At 46.1% G+C, this 23,996-nt stretch overlaps 1 protein-coding gene across 1 annotated transcript; it reads right to left on the bottom strand.

Moving 5' to 3' along the window:
- Window positions 1–404: 404 nt before the first annotated feature.
- NPEPL1 (aminopeptidase like 1) lies at window positions 405–18,550 on the bottom strand. The gene is made up of 12 exons (XM_081917002.1): window positions 18,351–18,550; window positions 12,671–12,856; window positions 11,382–11,552; window positions 10,528–10,617; window positions 9,450–9,531; window positions 8,908–9,050; window positions 7,384–7,461; window positions 6,095–6,195; window positions 5,162–5,285; window positions 3,436–3,612; window positions 2,939–3,049; window positions 405–1,521 (listed from the first exon to the last, which is right to left on the bottom strand). The coding sequence occupies exons 1-12, from the start codon at window positions 18,498–18,500 to the stop codon at window positions 1,363–1,365; spliced, it is 1,572 nt and encodes a 523-aa protein (XP_081773128.1). The 5' UTR covers window positions 18,501–18,550; the 3' UTR covers window positions 405–1,362.
- Between the last annotated feature and the right edge of the window lie 5,446 nt (window positions 18,551–23,996).

Here is a 23,996-nt window from a genome sequence, read left to right on the forward strand (position 1 = left end):
TCAAAATAAAAGTGCTGCATGATGGGCATTCCTCTTCCTGTGAGATGACCAGACGGTTATGTGCATGTATGACAAGTTGGCTGTGGCAAGGCGCAGCGAATGGGATACGCTGCTCAGGCCCTGAAAATAAAGATTGCATGAACTGCCCATGCTGCATCGAGCCACGGTTTTTGCCTAGTCCTGTGCCCAGCAAGATTCCCCACGGTAGCTCGAGAGAGCGAGCAGTCTCCCATGGCCTGCCCTCAACATCTGGCCATGAGAGAGCCATTGCCCAATTCCACGTAGCTGCCATGACTCATAGCCAGTTTTGCCCTGCACGTACTTCTTGCACTCTTTGTGTCACCTACACGCATTTGCAGAAAGAAACGGCGCAGATACCTAGATTCAATAAGCTTACACTCGTGTTGAGAGCAGGAAGGGTTTTATTCTAGGTTGCCTCCCATTAACACTTTTATTCTAAACGTCAATGAAGTTTGTCAGCAGAAGGGTGTTAAGAACCGTCGTGGAGAAATGCACCGGCCCACTTATAGGGTCATATCCGTAATGATAAGATGTAACATGCATGAATGGTAGCTTAGGAATATTACTATTATTATTATTGAAAAGCTGCCTTAGAAAACAAGGCCTCCTTTATGCCGAAATGCTGCTAAGTGAATAATGCAGAGCCTCAAAGTGGCTTAATCCCAGTGGTTGCAACCCTGCAAACTGAAGTGGAGCCTGTTATGCTGTTGGGCATGGCAGCTGCAGTTCCTTCCGGCGCAGCAGTCCTGACCTGGGGGCAAGCAGGATTTCAGGTATGCCTCCCGGCAGGTGAAAAACTAACCAGAGAAAAAGGCCAGGAGGCACAGCAGCTGCTTCATCCCCTGCAGCGTCAGGAGATTTAAAGGGACGCACCTGGTGTTTGACTCCCAAGGTGGCAACCCCTATATTCCTCCAAACCCCACGACACTATTGAATTCTGTAAAGCAGAGGGGTTGAGAAATAAAACCTGCAGAACTAACTCGGAAGGCTCTATTGGCATCAAGAGGTGAAGCTGTTGCAGTAATAGGCTCAGGTACTTTTTGAAAGGGACGTGGGGGAATAGACATCCCTGGCCCCTTCTCCAGAAAGACTGGAAGCAGCAAAGTCACCAGGTTTGGTAGGAAAACCCCAAGCGCATTAAAAAAAAAGAAAAACACCCAACCCAACAGAATACAGCCTTTTGCCAGAGTGAGATGGGAGAATCAAATGTGAGCAACTTGTTTGTTTTCGTTTTCTCGGTCATTTCCGACACGTGGGTGCTTTCGTGGTCTGGGAAACCCTTCAGTGCAAAGTGAGGTAATTCCGGAGTGCCCTCTCTCCAAAGGGGGAGGAGAGCGGGCATTAAACCAAGCGGCGCCTCTTGGAATCTCTCTCCATATCTTCCAGGGGGGAGTCCCCATTGCAGCCCAGCGGAGAAACCATGTTCAGGAGAGGGTCTTCGGAGGCACGGCCAAACAGGGAGAGCAACAAAGCGACGCCGTAGCCTGTGGCTCGTTCACCCTAGGAGCAAAAGCAGGGACAGGAGAGTCTCAGCACCGAATGCGGGAGAAACACTGAAGGCAAATGCTTGGAATGCTGCCTGTGAGGGCTTGTGTGTTGTTTAGGTGAAATAAAAATAATAATAAGCTGAATGGAAAGAGGCACACAAATTAAGTCACGCTGCAGCATCCTAAGGCTATAATCCTATACAGTGGTACCTCTGGATACAAACAGGATCCGTTCCGGAGCCCCGTTCGCATCTAGAAGCAAACGTAACTAGCGATGGCACATCTGCGCACGCACGTGTCGCTTTTTGCCGCTTCTGCGCATGACGTCTTTTTGAGCATCTGTGCATGTGCAAACGGCAAAACCCGGAAGTAACGCGCTCCATTACTTCCGGGTTGCCGCGGAGCGCAACTCGAAGGCGCTCAACCCGAAATGCATTCAATCCGCGGTATGACTGTACCTAATTAACTAGGAATAAGACCCACTGAACTCAATAGGACATACTGTGTATTTATAATTTGCTAGAAGTTGCCCAGAGTGGCTGGGGCAACCCAGTCAGATGGGAACAACAACAATGTATATACAGGGATCCTCTATCAAACAAGTTGCGTTTTAATGCATCTATTGCCAATGCTTTTACTAGTATATTCTGCTATTTACATAAAGCTAAGAAATGAAGAGGGAAAAAATCCAACACACCATGGGCAGTAATCCAACAAAGTGCTGCGAGCACAAGGACTTTTGAGTGCACAATGTGCAGATGTGGAGAAGGGGGTGTGCAGCGAAAGGAGAAGGGACGTTCTGTTTTGCAACAACACTTTACGGTGGTGGAAGTACTTCGCTGGATACTGCTTTGTAGTTACATTGCCTGAATTCCACAACCAGTTTAAATCACACAAAACCTGCTTTTGTTTCACTGATTTTGCTGCTCCCAGGAAAGAGCAAGGATCTCCCGGGTGTCCAGTGGCCTCTCTTGATCTCTAGAATTTGTACTAATGCTGCGATTTGGTGTATTACACTTATGGAACTTAAGTCCCATTGAACTCAGTGGGACTTCTGACAAAATATTAGCAAGACTTGACTTTCAAACCTTTCCTTTGACTTCTGAGGTTTCACCAGGCAGTATCTACCCATTTTCAACCTCCTCTATAAAGGCTAGCCGTTTGCTTTGAAAAAGATCTAAGATTCTCAAAACATTGAGTTGTTTTTTATTTTATTTTAATTTTTCTGCTTGCGCATAACCAGAAGGCTGGCTTATTATTGCACTGCAGAAGACAAGATCCCACTCCACAAAGACTCAAAACTTTCATTTTACTTATTTAAAACATTTCTGAATCACTGGCAATGTTGGCTCCATCTAATTTTGCGTGGCTGCGGTGAGGATATACCGGCCTTTGACTTAAGAGAATGGAATCAATCATACGCAACTCACCGCATGGACAGGGGCAGCAATGTCTATGTGGACCCAGACACCAGGCCAGTCAAACCCAATGTGTGAAGCAATGAAGAGTCCAGCGCAAGAGCTTGGGGAGTTATCTCGGTCCTGGGGAAAACAGCAGAAAAGAGGCTGGATTTAGTAAGGAGCATTTTCAGAAGCCTCAATCTACAGATAATGATGCTCAATTGCATTTCTAGAGAAGGTAGGCAGAGGCAAAGCAGTTCTACATAGCAGCACTTTTGATCTGATGGTGATGATGATAAAATAACAACAACAACAACAACAACAATAACAACAACAATAATAATTAATAATACCCTGCCCATCTGGTTGGGTTTCCCCAGCCACTCTGGGCGGCTACCAACAGAACACTAAAAACAGAATAAAACTTCAAACATTAAAAACTTCCCTAAACAGTGCAGAAAGTGCCTCATAGGCATTGTACTCAGTGTAGGCATAAAATAGTAACTTTAAAAATCTAATAAACCTACTGCCACAGAGTTCTTCATGTCAGCCACAGCAGAGGTAAATTCACTAAAATGGAGCTCAGGGCAATAGACAAGAGGGTGAACCAGATCTCCACAGTTTCTGCCCGCCTTGACACAGGCTCTTTCCCACTCTTCGTTGTTGGTGAGGACAGCAGCGTGGTATTTCCCTGTGGCAATTCCCTGGAAGGTGACAAGAAGGAGAATGTGAAACCCAAGAAGAGGCAGGTCATCTCTGCCTATATTCTGAAGTGCTACACAGTCGATGGGACTCATGGATTGCTTCTGCGATGCAATCTCCTGATGCCATGGGCTGGCTGGAGGAATGCCAGGAAGCATCTGTGAGGGAAGTGGTGGTTGTGAGAAGACGACGAGTGGTCAGAGGGAGAAGACTGGGAAGAGGAAGCCTGGGAAGCTGAAGAGGGAGCAGGGTTTACTGAGCAGGGAAAGTCTGTGGCAGAGAGGTGGATAGCAGGAGAAGAGGAGGCCAAGAGGCAGAGACGAGTCAGGCTGGTGAAAAAACCAAGCTGTCTCCTCATCCTGCTGCGACAAGCTCCCCTCTGATCTGGTCTCCCAGTACCAGAAGAGGTACGAAGAGGGAGGTGCAAAGGCCGAATGGCGGAGTCTCAGGTTGCTTGGGAAGGACCCAAGGGAGGAGGAGACCTAGGCAGCTGTGGGAAGATGGGGACCTTTGGACCCCACAACTGCCTCAAAAGGGCAAGTCCTACTGAGAAAAGAGCTGTTGTGCTCCTTAGGCCTGGCACTCCTGAGCAGACCTTGTTTCTTCTAATAAAGTGTTGGATTCACTTATTCCATGGGATTTATTGCTGACACCTGCTCCTGTCGCCCAAATGACAAAGACTGGTGTCCTACAAGCCATTTCCTCCTCTGCTTGATAGCAGATGCTTTGGGCAGCAGGGAAGGGAAAAATAAATGAGGTGGGGGGGAAGGACCACACCAGTAGCAGCTGGTGCCCACTGGGACTTGTAGGGAAGAAGGCAGAGAAGCTGACAGTAGGTGGAGTCAGAGCCAAACAAATCTAATTTTGCCCCCATTGTCCTCCCTGCTGAGTTCTACAAGGGCAACACTGCGACTGAGGAGGAAGCTGACAGGCAAGTTATATCTCCTGGACTGGTTGCAAGTGAGAAGGCAGGCAGGTGACACGCCCGATCTCGTCTGATCTTGGAAGCTAAGCAGGGTCAGGCCTGGTTAGTACTTGGATGGGAGAAGGCAGGCAGGTGGAGGTTGCCTAAGGGCCGGGAGAGGTTGGTGGGGCAGTGCCACCTTTGCACTGATGGACCAGCCTTCCCCAGACAGCACTCATAACTTGCTTGTAGCATTCCCTATTTACTCAACTGCCTTCCCTTCCTCCCCTGCTGCTCCTCCTCAGCCAGCAAGAAGGACAGCTGAGTTATCCCAAGCCAAGAAGGTGGGGAAGCAGAAGGAGACAACAGAAAGGCATGCACGCTGCAGAGACTTTCCTCCACATGCACCTGCAGCAGTTTTCCTGAAGGTTCTGCACCTGAGAGGGCTGTGAAGACATGCCACTGTCTCCTTCTGTAACTGCTATCTAAAGCAGTGGTTTTCAAGCTCTTTCTCCAGGGAACTCCGGGGTCACCATGAAACTTACAAGACTCTGGTAAGAAGGCACCCAGCATGCCGCCCTGGGGAGAATTGTTCCAAAGCAGGGAGCTATCACAGAGAAAGCCTGTTTTGTTTTCACTCAAAGTACCTGAGCGCCAGTGAGAGTAGCCATATCCAAAATAATGTCGGCACAAAGGTCTTTGCAAGCATAGGCAACTCCATCAGCGAGCACCAGCCTGCCCTCGGCATCAGTGTTGTTGATTTCCACAGTTCTGGAGAAAGAATGGGGTAATAATAATAATAATAATAATAATAATAATAATAATAATGTGGCAATGTTTAAGGGTTATCTGTTCATTTAATCTAGTTAGGTAATCTAGTTAGGCGCCTTAATGTAGAAAAGCTAAAACAGCAAGCTAAAACAACAGTAACAAATGTTACAAAAAATACACAAGAAAAACATTAATTCAAGTTTATCAATTAAAATACAGTCATACCTTGGGAGTCAAACGGAATCCGTTCGACTTTCAAAACATTAAAAAAACCAAAGTGTGGCTTCCGATTGGCTGCAGGAACCTCCTGCAGCCAATCAGAAACCGCAGAAGCCCTGTTTCCAAAAGAACATTCAAAAACTGGAACACTCACTTCCGGGTTTCGATCATTCGGGAGCCAATTTGTTCGGGAGCCAAGGCATTTGAGATCCAAGGTATGACTGTATACTGATGGACATGCCTTCTGCCACACTTCCTCACTCTCATCTATGGCCCAAATGAACTCGCAGATCAGTCCCAATCATAGGGACTAGAAACCTTCCCACAAATGAAAGCGGAGATTCTGAGAAGCTGATTCACGAGTTCCAATATTGCAACCTGTGCTTTTTCTATACCATCTGCAATTGTGGCCTATACACCTATCCCTGTTCATACCTAGCAATCTCCCTGAGCCAATGAAATCCTCCAAGGATCAGGTGTGCTGCCCCAGCTGTGCATTTTTTAAAGTTAGGAGCAGGTGGAGAACTCCCAAAGTAAGCACTAGCCAGCAGCCAGGTAGGGTAAGAGTGGAGGGAATAAATAAATCTTACTTTCCGGAGTAAAGAACATGGATATCATCTGGCCTTGTAGCATTTGGTCCGACAGAATTCTCAGCCAAGCAAAAAACAGCATGAAGATTGTCTTTAAAGCCCTATTGCAGTAAGGAGGAAAGAAGAGCTGTGAAATGAGGAGAGAGCCTAACCTGCAAAACAAATAAAAGCTAACAGGAGAGAAACCATGCCACACATTTTTATTTATTGCGAACAAAGTCTCTGATACAGCTCCACGCAAGAAAAATGCCTTTTAAAGCAGCAGCAGCCTTGGGAAATGTTAATTTGGCTTTTGAGTGCCTCCCACCAGATTTCTTGGCTGCCCGGCTGCCCCATTAAATGACTGCAGTGAGATGCTTTCAGAACCCTGGATACTATCCCCGGGTAGAGAAGTCTGCCAGCAAGTTTCATAGCACTATAGCGAGAGTGGAATTTCTTTGACCTTTCTCATTTTTGAAGAACACCCATCGGTTTGTCACAGTATTCCAAGGCGTGGCGTTTTTATTGTCTCCCCTCCCACCTTCCATGCATATAACTGTGCAATGCCCACAATAGACTGCATTTTGTACAGGGGCCTAGCCTGGCTTTAGGCATGCCTGGTATTTGTTTCTGAGTCAGGGTAATGGAATGCCAAACCTGGAGAGGGGAGCAACACCCCACCATCAATTTGTAGTGCCATAATGGAAGGGCAAGCCACCATTCATGGGGAATAAAGGGGAACTTCTGAAAGTCAGATAGTTGTGTATTTCCTTGACATCTGGTGGGAGGGCGTTCTACAGGGCTGGCACGATTATGGAGCAGAGCCTCTGCCTAGTTCCTCGTAACCTGACTTCTCGCAGTGCCAGAAGACCGTTGTAGCTGGATCTCAGGCTGAGCAATGGGGGTGGAGATACTCCTTCAGGGCCGAGGCAGTTTAGAGTTTTAAAGATGAATTTAAAAACAAAGTTTCCCATCCCTGGTGCAAACAACACTGAACTAAATGGATATATAGGGCCAAAGGTCAGCCGAGGAATCAGGCTGAGCAGTGACCTTGAGGCCAAGAACAATTTAGCAAGTTTCACAGCAATGAAAATTCCGGTCCTGAGGGGGGTTTGTTTGCTGGATGAACTTCAAGGAATACTCTCCCATTCTAGCGGGCATTGCATTCTTGAATCTTCCAAAATAAGGAACGGCCGTGATGTTACATCACTGGTTGGCCACTGAACCACCAAGGCTCTACTGGTTGGCTATTGCTGCATGGCTAAAACAGGCATTACAGCCTTTAATAAAAACTGCTCAGTTTCACTCACTTGTTTTACGGTGGCTTTGAAGGCGCCCAAAATTGCAGCAGCTCCACCACAATCTCGCTTCATCCCAGGCATTGTTGTCTAGACAAATGTAAACGCAAAGAAATTCATTTATGCAGAAAGCTTTGGTGCTGAAAGAGCCATGCTGAGGTGATTACAGCGCAACACTGCAGTGTAGCCCTCACTGAGTAAACTCCATTGAGTTTTGAGAGAACTTCCTCTCTGGTAAGTGTGTACTGACTGGATTGCAGGCTTTATCCGTTAAGTCTTTAAACACACACACACACACCCACACCCACACACACACCCTCCAAGTGAATTTATGCCATAAACCGTATTCATCCTTTGCTTACTCTTGCCTCTCCTTCCCCATCTAAATTTAGAACGATTGTAAGCTCTGTGGGGCAGAGACCTGCTTCTTCTTGGCTTACTCTACTCTGTTTAGGAGTAATTATGTGTCCTGATGGCATTATACAGATAACAAACACTGCCTCACCTTTAAGCTCCACTCAGCCATTCAGGGAGTGCCCAACTAGTGAAGGGGCTTCTCAGAATTCACTAGGCCGGCCCAACCTTTATTAGTTATTTCGCAAATTCATAAACGGCTGCACAGCCTGAGGCTATCAAAGTGGTGCACAAGATAAAAAATGCAATTGCCAAAGGCCCATCCAGTCCAACGGTGTTATGTACTGAGGTTCTCACCCTGGGCCAGCAGGGGGATACTGTAGGTAGTTATGCAAATAAGGGATCGAAAGTGACATTCAGTGATTGGATAGTTTTAGAAAATTGTTACAGTTACGTTGTACTGGAGCTCTATATAAGCAGGCTGACTGAACCCTTCAGTTCAGTTCTGTTCTGGCCTCTGAATAAACAAGAGCTGTTTGAAGAATCGCTGTGTCGTCTGATATGTTCACCCACAACTTAACACACACCCTGTTCTCGCTGTGGCCAAGCAGGTGCCCCAAAGGGGAAGCACACAAGCAGAACCCAAGTGCAACGACAACTCTCCCCGCTTGTGATTCTCAGCAACCTGTATGCAGAGGTGCCCAGAGGCCGGATCTGGCCCAATCGCCTTCTAAATCTGGCCTGCAGACAGTCCAGGAATCAGTGCGCTTTTACATGAATAAAATGCATCTCTGGGTTATTTGTGGGGCATAGGATTTCGTTCATTCCCTCCCCCCAAACAGTCTGGGCCCCACAAGGTCTGAGGGACAGTGGAACGGCCCCCTGCTGAAAAAGTTTGCTGACCCCTTGATAGAGCCTTGGACACTGGATGGAGAACATAGCCATTGTGGCCTGCAGCATCAGTCTGAAGGAGCCCTACCTGAATGCACAGGTAGAGGGACTCTGCAAGTGTGCAGGCCCCCTTTGGATTGATGGAGATCACACATGCGTCTAGTCTGGACTTGTGGCTAGGCAGGCACCTTCACACATACCGAACACACAAGCGGGGCATCAGTACACACTGAATTTTGATGTGTGTGAGTGAGTATGTGCAGCTGCTGCTGTGTCTCCAGACACGCTCACCTTTCCTTTGATGCTGAGTCCTCCAGTGTCATAAACAATGCCCTTCCCAACCCAGGCGATGGTTTGTGTGGCACCTTCCGGGGTGTGGCTCAGCATGGCTAGAGCCGGTGGGTGCACGGCTGCTTTGCCAACGCCATAAATACCTGGGGACAGAGATAGAGACAGAGGAGAGCTGGGAAAATGATCTGAATTGCCCATGAGTAATGTCTTAACCAGGGACATGGGTGGCGCTCTTGGTTAAACCACAGAGCCTAGGACTTGCCCATCAGAAGGTCGGCGGTTCAAATCCCTGCGACGGGATGAGATAAATAGGTACCGCTCTGGCAGGAAGGTAAACGGCATTTCCATGCGCTGCTCTGGTTCGCCAGAAGCGGCTTAGTCCTGCTGGCTACATGACCTGGAAGCTGTACGCCGGCTCCCTCGGCCAGTAAAGGGAGATGAGTGCTGCAACCCCAGAGTCGTCCGCAACTGGGCCTAATGGTCATACAAGATTTTACCATATGGGGGAGTGGGGAGGGGGAAATCGCTTCGGTTTGACTGACCTCCAAACCCTTTCTCCTTCAATTCTGCATTTCGAATAATAGTTGGAACAATCCCCAGGTCCTTTCCAACTTTTCTGATTTCCTTCAAGTAAGGAAGACACCAGAGTCACATCACAACACCTTTAAACACTGTGCTTCTTAAACTCAAAAGTCAGAATCCAAGGCCCAAATCCAAGGGACCAGGATGCAACAACCACTCGTCTGGACCTCTTTTTCCCTGCAATGACCTCCCAGGACACCAAAACCATTGTCAGTGGCTCTCCTCCCGGTTGCCTCACCTTCTGTGGCAAGGGGACCAGTGACTGGGGAAAGGGCCTTATTGGTGGTGGGTCCCCATTTATAAAAACCTTGTCCATGCTGTGCTTCACCTAGCACAAACTTCCATGTCTTTTTGCTGCCAAAATGAAGACCTTTTCTAAAAAAGAATCTTTCTAGTCTTCGAAACCTTCCAAGCTGCTGTTGATTTGCTTGTAAATTTGCTGGTAAGAATTGTCCCCCTCACCAGCTCTAAGGTTGTGGGGGGGAGGGGGAGGGAGCGGAGCATCAGGGATTTTATGGCAGATGTGCGAGTGAGGCAAAATTCACCTGCCCTGTGAAAAATTAATCCAGTCTTTCCATCCCCACCAAAACTTGCAAACATTGATGGGTTATATCAGCACAGCAATAAAAAGCGTTCCTGGACATTTTGAATGTCGCTGTCCTTGGTAGTCAGGAATGAGGTAAGGCCCTTCGTTGTTTCTACGTGAAATCTTTATGAAGATGCCCTTCAAAAGAGGGCCTGTGTGGGACCAATTTCGGGGGTGGTGGTGCTTTAACCCTTGCACATTCTTTCCTGGATGTCACCCACCCAAGCCTACAAGCAAAACCTAGATCATTTAGTCCTACTGATTTATGGGCCTCATTAAAGCCACCTGGTTCAAAATGGCAAACCATTCGTCATCAAATGCCAAGTGACAAGTCAGCCACCTCCCTGAGCATCGCGGACAAAATACAGCTTTGCTACAGTGAAATCCTGGACATAAGCTTCCCAAATTCAGCGGACTGTTCAAGCTGACCCTGTTAAAAGGTTATCACCAACCTCCAGGAAGCTGTCGGTGTTCATTTCATTGCATGGGGTATCTACGATCCGAGCTGCCAGCCTTATACCTTCTGCAGCGCTTTCCAGACACTAGAATTCATACAAGAAAGAAAAGGGGAGCATGTCAAGAGTGTCTGTGCATCACAACATTCAGCTTTGCTTTTCATCTGCATCTGCACTGCTCAGAGACTTTCCGGCTGTCAGGAAAATTCAACACGTGTCATGAAAGTCTGAGAGACTGCTTGTGAGGGATTGAGCTTAGCAAATCTAATCACTCACTTCTACACAGGAGAAAGTAGCACCACAAATTCCTATTCATTTTTATCACTGTATTACTGTAAGCAAACCTAGGAGCTTGTAGCTTTCTTTCTTTTGAAGTACATAAAATTTCACCTACATTTCAATTTTAACACACTTTCATCTCTGCAAATTGCCTGTTGTGTTCTATGAAATCCAGCTAAAGTAAAACCAGCCATGCAAGTGGGGGGAAATAAGCCTTTAACATTAACCCAAAGTATGTGGCACTCACATCGCTGTATTATTTTTGTGTCGAAAAGTATAATTTAACTTAAAAACCATTGTAAACCGTAAAAACTGTTAGTAGGATTGGAATAACACTTGTAGTTTAATGGTGAATTTTGGATGTAACAGAGATGTAAAAGATCTGGATCATTATAAAAGATGCAGGAGGAAATGATTAACAAAAGGACCCACAAAGGGGAGGAGGGAAGTCCAGGAGATTCCTTGGAATCTTGTCTTTATGTTGTATGTTGGATATGTGATTGTAAAACTGTAAACTGAAAAACCAAATAAATATTTTTTTAATTTTAATTTTTTTTTAACCGGCAGCTTACTTTAAGCGTCTCCACCTCCACAGGGCCATTGTTCTGCCCAACCAGGAAAAATTCCACTATCACACTTTTCTTCTCTGTGCGTCTAGAGGCACTGGATCGCTGTGTGAACAGCGGGAAAGCTCTTGCTATAGCACAGGCTGAGGCAAAGACCTCCGAGCGCTCGCAGACCATCTGAAAGGGAAACAGAAAATCAAATGCGTGCCAGAAACCTGAGAAGGGGCTGAGGGCTGAAAGAATATATCAGGCACAGGAAAAATCGGCCCTCCAGATGTTCTGGGACTACAATACCCATCATCCCTGACCACTGGTCCTGTTAGCTAGGGATCATGGGAGTTGTAGTCCCTAAACATCTGGAGGGTCGAGTTCGCCTATGCCTGGAATATATGGAGCTCAGCACAGATATAGGGAGCTCAGATATCTGTCCACACTTCTGAGGGGGAGGTAGCTTCCCCGATAACCTGTTGTCAAGCCTCCTAACAGCAGAGGTCTCCAAACGTCTCCATATTGAGTTATGCTGAGCTTGCTTCCAATTAAGCAGGTGTGACGTAGCACAGGAACCTGTGAAACTCCAGGTGTTGTGAAGCTACAATCCCCTGACCATTGCCTTTGCCTTTGCTGAGGCTGATGGGAGTTGGGAGTCCAATGACACCTAAAAGGCTAAAGGTTTTCCCTCCCTAGAATATAGGACTGTGGCCTAAGAGTTCTAAAAATGACCTGTACAGAGATGCTGGTTTGGAGCTCAGGACATCTTGCCTCCTTTTTAAGAAATTAAACACTGGTGGGAGACTTGAAACTCAGAAGTTGGCAATAGTTTTATTGATTGGTTTGTTTTATTTTCATTTCATAGAACTTACACACCACTTGATTTCAAAAAAAGATCCCTCAAAGAAAAAAAGTACAACAATAAATTTATAAATTCAGACAGCAACCATTTTAGGCACGTCCAATATGTGTGCAACAGCACATGCACCGTACCCAGAAATGACCCCAAAATGTCACAAAAACCTCACAAGAAGGGGCGGAATGGGGGGTTCGTAGGGTTTCCCAATAGCATTTCAAGAATATGAGATTTCACTTAAACGCAAAATGCCTTGGAGTTGCCTAAACTAAGATCATTTAAGATCAAGTATACCCAAAGGAATCAACTGCCTCCACAAGAAATAAATCACAAATCTGCAAGTGCAGATCAAGGTGTTTCAAGGAGCGAATGTGACCTTTGAACCAGCCCCTTTGCATTTTAAGCGCTTGCAGATATTTTTAAGCCACTCCAGCTGCTCACTTTCACTTACAAGGATGCATCTGTTGGTCCCTCCCGGGAGACAGTTCCGAACGAGGCGCGTGAGGAACTGGGCAGCTGATGGGCTGTTGTGTCTGCTGACCCGGGAAGGTAAAGCGGCTATAGTAGCATAGTTCAGGTAGAGAGGGCAGCTGTCGGTCGGGTTTGGGTTCAGGGTGCTTAGCGCAGCTTGCCATAACTGTGAAAAAGGAAACAATGGGAAAGATTGGAGACCCTTCTTCAGAAGATGCAACACCCGTTAATATTTTTCAGTTGTACCCCTTTTAGCCTGGCAAACGACTTACCACGATGGTGAGGGATATGCAGCAACAAGATGCAAAAAAACCCAGACCGCATGGTGACCCAGTGATCACAGTGACCTGGTTCACATCTAACGCTAAGTCCAAACCATGGCTTAGCGCAAACCTGTATTCTCCTGGAGACACTGACCACTTTACTCCTCGGTCCTCCTGCTGCCGCACTGCTGTGAGCTAAGCCATGGTTTGGTTTAGTCCAAACTGTTGCTTAGCACACAACAGCAACAGGAGGTGCAGAATCTGCACGCTCACACATGGGCATGGTCTGGCTTAGTGTTACCTGCGAGCTGACATTGGCTTAGGGGCGTCTCCACCAATACATTAAGAAGGAAAGAGAGATCGTGGTATTTCAGATTTTTACCATGCTTCTTTCAAAATGGCAAAACAAATAATATTCATTAATAAGGACCTTGTATGGCTGAACAGACAAACAAGGCTGGGCAGACCTGCATTAGGTACCCCGGGCAAGGGTGGTGGTTTGTAGGTAATGGTGGTATACATCTACTAGCCTAGATGGGCCAAAAATTTTCACTCAGGGTGCTTCCAGACTGGTGTTTATTGTGGAATGAGTGCCCCCCCCCCCGCATGCATATTTTTCACAGTGCCCACACTATGTCATTGGCATCAAAACATCAGTCTACATATTCCCTGCTTAATCTGGGTTTACCCTCTCCAGGAAAAAATCCAAACACAACAACCACCCCAAACCAACAACGTGTTGACAACAACCCATTTACAATATCTAGCTCCCATCTGAAAGCACCTTCAATAGGATCGTTTTATTGTAACTGCCTGGCAACCTTTGCTGGTCTCCTCAAAACAGATCTTCAGTTATGAGCGGATTGCAATGGCTTTGGGGTAGTTGCTGCAGTTTGGAGACAAGTAAAACGTGCCTTTCTCCAAATGGCTCAAATCTTCATAGGTTTCTTGTTTCTTCTGTCACAATTTGGACTGTAATCTCCATTTTGGGACAGAGTCCAAGGCAGACCTCATGGCAACAACATCCCACCTAATTTCTGTTCTTAAAAAAGAACACACACCCCCTTGCCATCCCATCTGCTGCTTTGTTTAACATCTTGGCCAATGAAGAGTTCTGGATAACTTGAAAACTGACTCAGTATTTTTTGGCAATTTGGCTGATCCTGAAAAAGGTATTGCCCAACTGTGGATTTCAGCCCATAATCTCTCATTATGTGGACAGGACAACAGATTCATTAATCAGCAGCAACAATCTTGCAGCTTGGTCACCCACTCTTTCAAAGGAGCAAACTGCACAAGGTACCAAATTCAATCACTAAATGACCCTGGTTTGTGCCAAAACCATTTTCATTCCAATATCTTAAACTGGGCTGAAAGGGCAATAGATTTTTTTTTTTAATTATTGTTATAAAAGTGTTCTAGAAGCCCCAGACTGTTGTTTGGGCTTCTTGGTCTAAAGTACAAGGCTGAGTCCAGATAAAAGATCCAAGATATGGCTATCAGCAGACATTCCCTCTCTCCACTGTCTACATTTTGGAAGCAAACGAGACGAGGAAGAGGCTTCCGTGGATTTAAACGGCTGAGGGCACTAGAAACGGGAATGGCTTTGGTTTGCACCAAAATGGAAAGTTCAGCAGCTCAATTTTTCAGTATTAGCCATCGTTAGACTTTAATTCCATCGTTTACACAAGGGAGATAGAAGTAAGGCAGGCGTACCTAATAAAATGCAGACATCTGGGAAAGAGTTGCTACCCACATTCCATTGAGGTGCTGTGTTCAGATGTACCCCCCCTCCAAAATGCATTCAAAGAATAAGTGAGGTGAGTCGCTGGGTCACAATGAATAGTCTGCACATTTTCACCTCTACATCAGGTGAGCTGGTCCTACCTTCTGCACATTTGGCACACTGGAATAGCTCAGTCGGTAGAGCATGAGACTCTTAATAGCAAGGTTGAGGGTTCGAGTCCCACGTTGGGCAAGAGATTCCTGCATTGCAGAGCATTGGCCGAGATGACCCTCGTGGTCCCAACTCTACAATGCTATGATTCTATGATAGGCACGCGCCAATCAAGGTGTGTAGAATTCAGCAACACAAGGGGGTTTGAGCTGTATGCCCATTCATTGGTACATGCGGAGGGGCCTTAGCTCTGTGTTAGAGCAACTGCTTTGAGTGCAGAAGGCTCCAGGCCCAATTTGAGACATCTCCAAGTAGTTATGGGGAAGATGCCCTGCCTGGAATCAGTGTTTGAGATTAGCCAGGCACATTTTCCACCTGGCTATCGGCCATTTGCAGCCAAGTGAGGATGCCTGGGCACCAGGATGGCGCCTGACATCTCCACCATCTGGAAGGGCAAGCCTAAGGATCATTGGATCTTGTCTGTTTTCACACACTAATTCCACGTCCTGTAGAATTCTATCAGTTATACTTTAACTGCACAATCAGTATGAATTTCACCAAACCAAAATACTTTTCTCTGTGTGGCCTGAGCAGGAGCAGTGAACAAAGTTGTAGTTAATTGTTGTACCCCACCCCAGTTGTGAAGAATACTCTTTATGTTATGAATGGTCCGTGTCACAATTAAGGAAGAAAGGTCGGAATAGGCCAATATTTATGTGGACTGTCCCTGGATCAAGTGACTTTTCTTCTTTAAGTTCTCAAAGTTCTTAACCTAGCTCAAAGTTGTCACCTGAATTAGCCTGATGTTTAACTGAGAATCAATCAATCAGTCCATTACTTGAAAAATATAACTTTCGAGCCATCTTGCCCCCAAAATGGCAACTAGACAGTTTTGGCGACTGTAACTTTGGTTTAAGGAGCCATTTGGTGCCTAGCTTACATATCTGAGTTTCTAACATTGCCTGGAGAGCTGCTGCAGAAGTCAGTGTAAATAATACTGAGCTAGGCCGAAGCCTCTTCCCAGGTATGCCAGATACACCAATGTGTGGTGTATGGGGGGGTGGGGTGGCCAAAAGGTGTACCAGCCACAGGGTACAAAAAAGGGCAAGCAAGACAAATTAAGATGCTTTATCTGCCCATATAGCTTTAAATTTCCTGATGCAGCAGGAAGCAGATCCGAATCCGCAAAAGTTTGTGTCATAATAAAGGAATGGGGAGACTGCTGCTGTTCCAGCTGTTGTTGCTGTATGTCTCCCATTATCCCTCACTGGTAGCCATGCTGGCTGGGATTACTGGGAGAAAGCCCAACAACAGCTGGGGGGGACGGGACGGGACGCTTTAAGCACTTACTGTTTCCCATCTTTGTTAAATATGTCAAAGAAAACAGGTAACAAGCCTCGCACCTATGCAGCGAAGAAAAAGGAGCACGAAAAGGAGCAAAAAGCAAAGTGAAATAAGAGTTACAAAAATCTCACATAATGGGGACGTGGAGTCTCTAAATAACAAAGTCAAAGCAATGCCCGATAAATCCGCCTGGTTTTTGTTGACCTCGAAGCGCACAGAAGCCTCCAGCCAGCTTCTCAACCCCCGCAACTAATTGCTCAAATTCTGTCAAGTGACCTTAAGGCCTGTGTTTTGACTTCCCGGACAGTTAATAAATCAACAAATCTGGGACCCACGCAGACAAGTTACCGGTAAGCTTTGCAAAGTATATTTAAATCTCTGCTGTGCTGAGTTGATATAATGCACATATCTTTTAAAAGAAAAGTCTCCTTCCTCTCTCCAACTTCTGTTGCCCATGCTTGTTGCAAAAAGCCAGAATGGAAGTTAAAGAGGATTAAAGGAGACCCTTGAGTATTTCCCAGACTTTTAGGGTTTTTAATGGGCCACAAGTCTTTCTGGGTTTTGTGGGGGGGAGGCTGGTTCTATTTTGCCCAGTATTGTCTGCACTGATTGGGTCCATTCCCAGCTGTACCTGGAGAGGGCAGGGATTGAAGCTGGGGCGTTCTGCATGCAAAGCAGATCTCCACAACTGAGCTATGGCTCAAAAGTTAGCACAGCTGTCTGCATTTGTCCTTAGGCAATCACTGAAGCCTTCTTTTAAGGGAGTATCTTGTTTTTGCTCTCCTGTGCTGCGTAGAGGAGCTTCCATTGATCTAATCATCTGAATTCCATGCTGTGTTACACTTACTCCCTCCTTAAGTGAACCTAGAACAGGCAAGAAGTGGGTGGCACTTTCCTAAATATCTAAATATGCACTCATGCACCAAATCCAAGCATTTGTAACACAGCTGGTTTTTGAAAGCAAAACTCAAAATCAACGAGTTTGGGTAGGTTAACCACCTAGGCGAAAAAGGAAAAACTAAAAACTTAAAAGGGTTTGAAGCTGTGATCCTAGGCATACTTACCTGGGAGTAAGTGAACTTAAAAAGGGATTTGCCTCTAAGCAAGAAAGGGATAAGGGACACGGGTGGCGCTGTGGGTTAAACCACAGAGCCTAGGGCTTGCTGATCAGAAGGTCGGCGGTTCGGATCCCCGCAACAGGGTGAGCTCCCATTACTCGGTCCCTGCTCCTGCCAACCTAGCAGTTCAAAAGCACCTCAAAGTGCAAGTAGATAAATAGGTACCGCTCAGGCGGGAAGGTAAACGGTGTTTCTGTATGCTGCTCTGATTCGCCAGAAGCGGCTCCTTCGGCCAATAAAGCGAGATGAGCGCCGCAACCCCAGAGTCGGCCACGACTGGACCTTATGACCGGGGTTCCTTTACCTTTAAGAGAGGGCTACAAGGCTACCATCTGAAAGAAAGTCCCCTTGGACTCAGTAAGGCTTACTTTGAAGAAACACGGCCAGGGCTGTACAGCTGTCTACTGAGAATAAACCTAACTTGCAAACTAAATCAAATAAATCAATGAGGGAGGAGACGGGTTCGAGATGAGAGCACTGCATTTCTGCTTCCTCCAGGGGGGAGCAATTTCCTCCCCCTCCCCTTTCATGGGAATCTCATGGGAGCAAACTCATTTGGGGAGGGCAGAGCACTCAGCAGCTTAACAGATAGGGAAAAAATTACCTGGGGCGGAGCTTCAGCACGTGGGAATGAAAGGATGAGAGGTGGCTCTTTTGTAAAATAAAATAATAATAATAATAATAATAATAATAATAATAATAATAATAATAATAATAATAATAATAATTGCAAGTTCCGTCCTCTCTCACCCCCCTATCTATCTAACCGACAGGAGAAATATGGTAAATCCAGCCCACCCCCACCGCTGCTGGCGGCGCTCTCTCCAGCCCAGCCCAGGCCTGGGGGAAGAGAGAGGAAGCGTTTCCCGAGGCACCCGGGCAAGAGGAAGCGGGAAAAGGAGATTTCTATTAATTATCAGGAGAGCTTCAGTTTGGGGTGGGGACCCCGACGAGCTCCATGGGTCGGGGGAGCTCCCTGCAGCAGCCTCTTCTCCCTGCCCAGCCCGCCTGCCCCGGGCGAGCCCGGCGCGCCTTTACCTCCTCGGTGACCCTGGGCTGCAGCTTCCCCCGCAGCTGGGCCCAGGGCAGGCGGTGCAGGTTCTGCAGCTGGCCCAGCACGAGCAAAGGGCGGCTCTGCGGGTCCGCCTCGCCGGCGCTGGCCTGGAACTCCAGCTGCACGTTCGCCATCTTCCTGCCCGCAGCGGAGGAGGAAGAGGAGGAGGCGGCGGCGGCAGCGTCTCGGCTCTCGCTCCGGCTCCTCCCCGGCGAAGGCAGCGCGCCCGCCTCCTCCGGCCGGGCAGGGAACGGCAGCGTCGCCGCCGCGTCGAGCCTCCATGGAGCAGGGCACGCTACCCGCGAATAGCGCTTGCTGCTAGAGGGGGAAAGCGCCCTCCCGTCAGGTATCAAGGAGGTGAAAGGAACACGCAACTTTTGGAAGACATCTGAAGGCGGTCCTGTATCAGGAAGCATTTTTTAAATTTTTTAAAATAATAATAATAATAATAATAATAATAATAATAATAATAATAATAATAATAATAATTTATTATTATTTCTACCCTGCCCTTCCCGGTTCAGAAAACCGGGCCCAGGGCAGCTAACAACAAATTTAAAACACTTAATTGATGCAACAAAAACAGCATAAAATACAGTATAAAACATGAACAATAAATTCAGAATTCAAAAATCAATTTAGGGGGGAAATCCATCCAATAAACATTAGATGACCACGTTTTATTATGTTTTTATATGTGCTGGGAGAGTGGCTGGGGAAACCCAGCCCGATGGGTGGGGTATAAATAATAAAATTATTATTATTATTAAATTGCCTTGGGGCCCGCTGCCCTCAAGCTTCCCAGGTTTGCTCTGGTTTGCCCAAATCTGGCATGGGACCTTTGGATCATGGAATCGTAGAATGGTATTGCTGGGAGGGTTCTTGTGGGTCATCCAGTCCAACCCCCCCCCCCCAAATGTAGGAATTGCAACAGGCAGCCCCCATCCAGTTTGAAACCGGGCCAGACCCTGCTTAGCTTTGGAAGTGTGCTAGCAAGGTCACTTGCTTGCATGGTGGACACCCAAGAAAGAGCATAGGCAAAGCCTGCTTAGTCCAGCATCCTGTTCTCACAGTGGCCAGTGAGATGCCTGTGGGAAACCAGGGAGCAGAACATGAGTGCAAGAGCAGCTCTCCCCTCTGGTGGTTTCAAGCAACTGGTTAGAAATGTTGTTGGAGGCCGAGCATAGACATGCCTGGTCAGTCTCCACCAAAAGCCTTATCCGTGAATTTGTCCAATCCTCTTTTAAAGCCATCTAAGTTGGTGGCCATCACCCCCTCCTGAAGGAGCGCTGTTAGACTATGCACTGCATAAAGAAGCACTTTCTTTTACAGTGGTACCTCTGGTTATGTACTTACCGTATTTTTTGCTCTATAAGACTCACTTTTTTCCTCCTAAAAAGTAAGGGGAAATATGTGTGCGTCTTATGGAGCGAATGCAGGCTGCGCAGCTATCCCGGAAGCCAGAAGAGCAAGAGGGATCGCTGCACAGTGGTCCCTCTTGCTGTTCTGGCTTCTGAGATTCAGAATATTTTTTTCTTGTTTTCCTTCTCCAAAAACTAGGTGCGTCTTATGGTCTGGTGCGTCTTATAGAACAAAAAATACGGTAATTTGTTCCGGAGGTCCGTTCTTAAACTGAAACTATTCTTAACCTGGAGCACCACTTTAGCTAATGGGGCCTCCTTGCTGCTGCTGTGCCACCGGAGCACGATTTCTGTTCTCATCCTGAAGCAAAGTTCTTAAACCGAGGTACTATTTCTGGGTTAGCGGAGTCTGTAACCTGAAGCGTCTGTAACCTGAAGCGTCTGTAACCTGAGGTACCACTGTATCTGACCATTTATCTGACCTGAACTTTCCACCATTCAGCTTCCTCAGATGTTCATGAGTTCTAGTGTTACGAAAGAGGAAAGCATTCTTCTGTCCGCTTTCTCCAATGTGAGGACCTGTTGAGGGCCTTGCATCATTGCCAGGGGCAGAGGTTGCTCGCAAGAACTGCTTTGCTGTAGTGGACTCAGAGGCCCAATTAGTTCATTCGGAGGCCTCTGCAAAGCTAATGATCGAGGCATGAAGGTGGCAGACACACCCACCCACTCCTCATGCGTTCAGGGTTTTGTTAACCCTACCCTCAATTAGCTGTGCTTTTCCTTTTGCAAAAATGTTAATAGGAAACATGCAGGCAACAGTCCACTCAATTACTAGATTTACATTTTTTGTCCCAGTCTTCCTCCAAGCTCAGGGCACACACCCTTTTTTAAATCCACGTGACAAGTCTTTAAGGTAGGTTGCTGTTGTTTAGTTGTTTAGTCGTGTCCGACTCTTCGTGGCCCCATGGACCAGAGCACGCCAGGCACTCCTGTCTTCCACTGCCTCCCGCAGTTTGGTCAGACTCATGTTTGTAGCTTTGAAGACACTATCCAACCATCTTGTCCTCTGTCGCCCCCTTCTCCTTGTGCCCTCCATCTTTCCCAACATCAGGGTCTTTTCCAGGGAGCCTTCTCTTCTCATGAGGTGGCCAAAGTGTTGGAGCCTCAGCTTCAGGTTCTGTCCTTCTAGTGAGCTCTCAGGGCTGATTTCCTTAAGAATGGATAGGTCTGATCTTCTTGCAGTCCATGGGACTCTCAAGAGTCTCCTCCAGCATCATAATTCAAAAGCATCAATTCTTTGGCGTAAGGTAGGCTAACCTGAGCTTTATGGCTGAGTGAAGGTGGGTGTCCCTGGTCTAATGCCACCCTATCTTGTTCCAGAGACCAGTGCTTTGGTCAAGAGAGAGTAAAGACACTAGGATAACTGACCATTCACTTAGGTCAGGCTTCCTCAACCTCGGCTCTCCAGATGCTTTGACTACAATTCCCATCATCCCTGACCACTGGTCCTGCTCGCCAAAAAGATGTTGCAGGCCAAAAACATCTGGAGGGCCGAGGTTGAGGAAGTCTGACTTAGGTTCTAGCAATTGAATGAATTATTTTGCTGCATTGACTTCTTAAGATTTCTCCTCTAACCACTGCACCGCTCTGCACTACTAAATACAAGATGCAGTCAACTTCTGTTCCTTCCGTGTGCTTTAAAAAAGGGTATATTCCCTCCTTCACTTTTTTTCTACGTGGAAAGGAGAAAGAGCAGTCGTCTGTCTCATGAGACAGCATGGATAGGAGGCTACAAAGATGTCATGAGGACTAAAAGTTAATCGCTTGAACTTTTTGTAGCTGAGAGATGCATTGTCTCTAGCTGCAGAAGTCATGTCTGTTTATAGTCAGTCCAGAGTGAAAAGGCATATATGCAAGACATAATAGGGCAGGATAGTGTAAGAACCAGTTCCCCAGGAATCAAGAAAACATCTGAAACTACTGCACTCCTGTAAGACCACAGAGGCTTTGGGCTCACACCTGTTGACAGGAGCAGCTCCGTAGTGTTTTCTGCACTGTTAGGAGCAGCAGTTTGGGAGAAAATCCAAACTAGCAAGATGCTAAGTGGAATGATGTTTAAGACAGGCAGAAACCAAGCAGATTGGGGGAAATTTAACGTATGGATCCTATAATTTCTCTATAAGACAGCTTCCTCTGTCCAATATGTTTGAGAGCCACTAATCTAAGAGGATTTTCAAGGCAATACAATATCTCGCATACCACACTGGAGATTTGATGGTTTATTCATACATTACAAATTGTTTCACAGAAGTGGAAGAAAATATACTGTACATAGTTGGGCAAGACGTGAGGTCCCTTCTGTTATATATGGCATAGATTCAGGCGGCAGTTACAGTATACGGCCATGACAACAATCAACACTGGCTTCTGCTGGAGTTCATACACAGTGGGGCATTGAGGAACAGAGTCTTCCCAGTAATGCTGCCGCCTCGTTGTTTCTTGTAGGGTGAGCCACAGAACTGAACATTCACTTTGCATGCAAAGATTGAAATGCAAAAAAGCCTGAGAGTATTCTTAAGTTATATACAGGATTTTGTACAGGCAAGGTTTCTCTCTTTACTGTAAAAGGATCTGGGCAAGCTTTGTACAAAGCACTGGAACCTGTGCTGAGGAATATTTCCTGTACAAGGTTTGTACATAAGCTTCCCTAACACTGGAAAAAAGTTTCGGCCGTGCAGAGCTCCAAGTGTGGTTCTGGGATCAGGATGAAAATGAGAGTGAGGTCACAAGAGAGCTGTGAAAGAAAGTATGCCTGAAACAGACAAAAATGGCCCATATCTGCTCTAAGCTAGGATGCTTTCCCTTAATGTTATGAAAACAAAATTAAACAAGCCTTAAAATGTAAGGGATGCTTCATATACACTGGTCTTCTATAGTATTCTGTGACTATTATTTCTTCGTTAAATAAAGTACCGTATTTTTTGCTCTATAAGACTCACTTTTTCCCTCCTAAAAAGTAGGGGGAAATGTGTGTGCATCTTATGGAGCGAATGCAGGCTGCGCAGCTATCCCAGAAGCCAGAACAGCAAGAGGGATTGCTGCTTTTGTTGTGCAGCGATCCCTCTTGCTGTTCTGGCTTCTGAGATTCAGAATATTTTTTTTCTTGTTTTCCTCCTCCAAAAACTAGGTGCGTCTTGTGGTCTGGTGCGTCTTAAAGAGCAAAAAATACGGTATATGGCAATTCCGTCCTTCACGGAGGCACAAATCTAAGCAAGTTTAAGATGTATAGTTTTTAATATATATATTAAATGCCTGGAAGAACATCCAGCAGAGGTTCTCAAACCTTGCCCTAATAAGCACCAGTAAATGGGGCTTTTCCCATTTTATCCTCTCTCAATGTTAAAAAGAGGCAGACCCAGCAGATGACATTTATTTAGGTTGAAAACTGATGTAACATTGTAAATATGGCAGACGTAATTTGAAATCACTTGCTCTGCCCTAAGAGCAAATTTTTCTCCCTGCAACCTCTTAAAAATTATACCATGAAAAGACCAGTTGTGATGGGCATCTATTGGCCAGCGTTTATTACATCAACAACATATCATCTCTCTGAAACTTCAGAGCAATTTTGAAACTCTTTAAAAGAAGTTCGATTTGTTTTAATGATAAGAGAGAAGGACATATGTACATACATGTAAGCACATATCATTTAATGATTAGGGAATATGTGATCCTGACCTCACCATTTTTAGATATAAAAACTGTATAGTTTCTTCTTCTTCTAAGAACAATATTGTTCAAGCATAGCCAAAACAAAAAAATTCCTTCCAGTAGCACCTTAAAGACCAACTAAGTTAGTTCTTGGTATGAGCTTTCGTGTGCATGCACACTTCTTCAGATACACAGCATAGCCAAGAAGGAGATACATGAAACGTTGCAGAAGTTTAGAGAAAACATCCTATAAAAGTTTATGATGTCCCCTTAACTGTACAAAGGTCCACAAAAAAGAGGCATGACAATCACTGTCAAATCTCTGCCAATTCATTTGTTAATCTTAGACTTCACTGTTGTCTCCCTGGTCTTTTCCACCCATCCACTGTGAACTATAAGCCTACTGTACTTGTCTGACCCATGTCACACTTGTGTTACAGTACCTAGAACACGGCTGGCATGGAAAAAAGCATGTGAAAAGCAGTAGAAAATGACTTCGACAATGTTACTGAATTTCAATAAATAAATAATATTAAATAGAACTTTATTCCTCTCGGG

Source organism: Podarcis melisellensis (genome assembly GCF_964234715.1).
Source record: "Podarcis melisellensis genome assembly, chromosome: 6".
Taxonomy (NCBI): Eukaryota; Metazoa; Chordata; class Lepidosauria; order Squamata; family Lacertidae; genus Podarcis; species Podarcis melisellensis.

Coding starts and splice junctions, on each gene's coding strand:
- NPEPL1 (XM_081917002.1), bottom strand. CDS start 18,500: ATGGCGAACGTGCAGCTGGAGTTCCAGGCCAGCGCCGGCGAGGCGGAC. Junction 10,618..11,381: donor TGGAGGTGGAGACGCTTAAA/GTAAGCTGCCGG, acceptor TATGAATTCTAG/TGTCTGGAAAGCGCTGCAGA. Junction 7,462..8,907: donor GACTCAGCATCAAAGGAAAG/GTGAGCGTGTCT, acceptor ACATTTGTCTAG/ACAACAATGCCTGGGATGAA.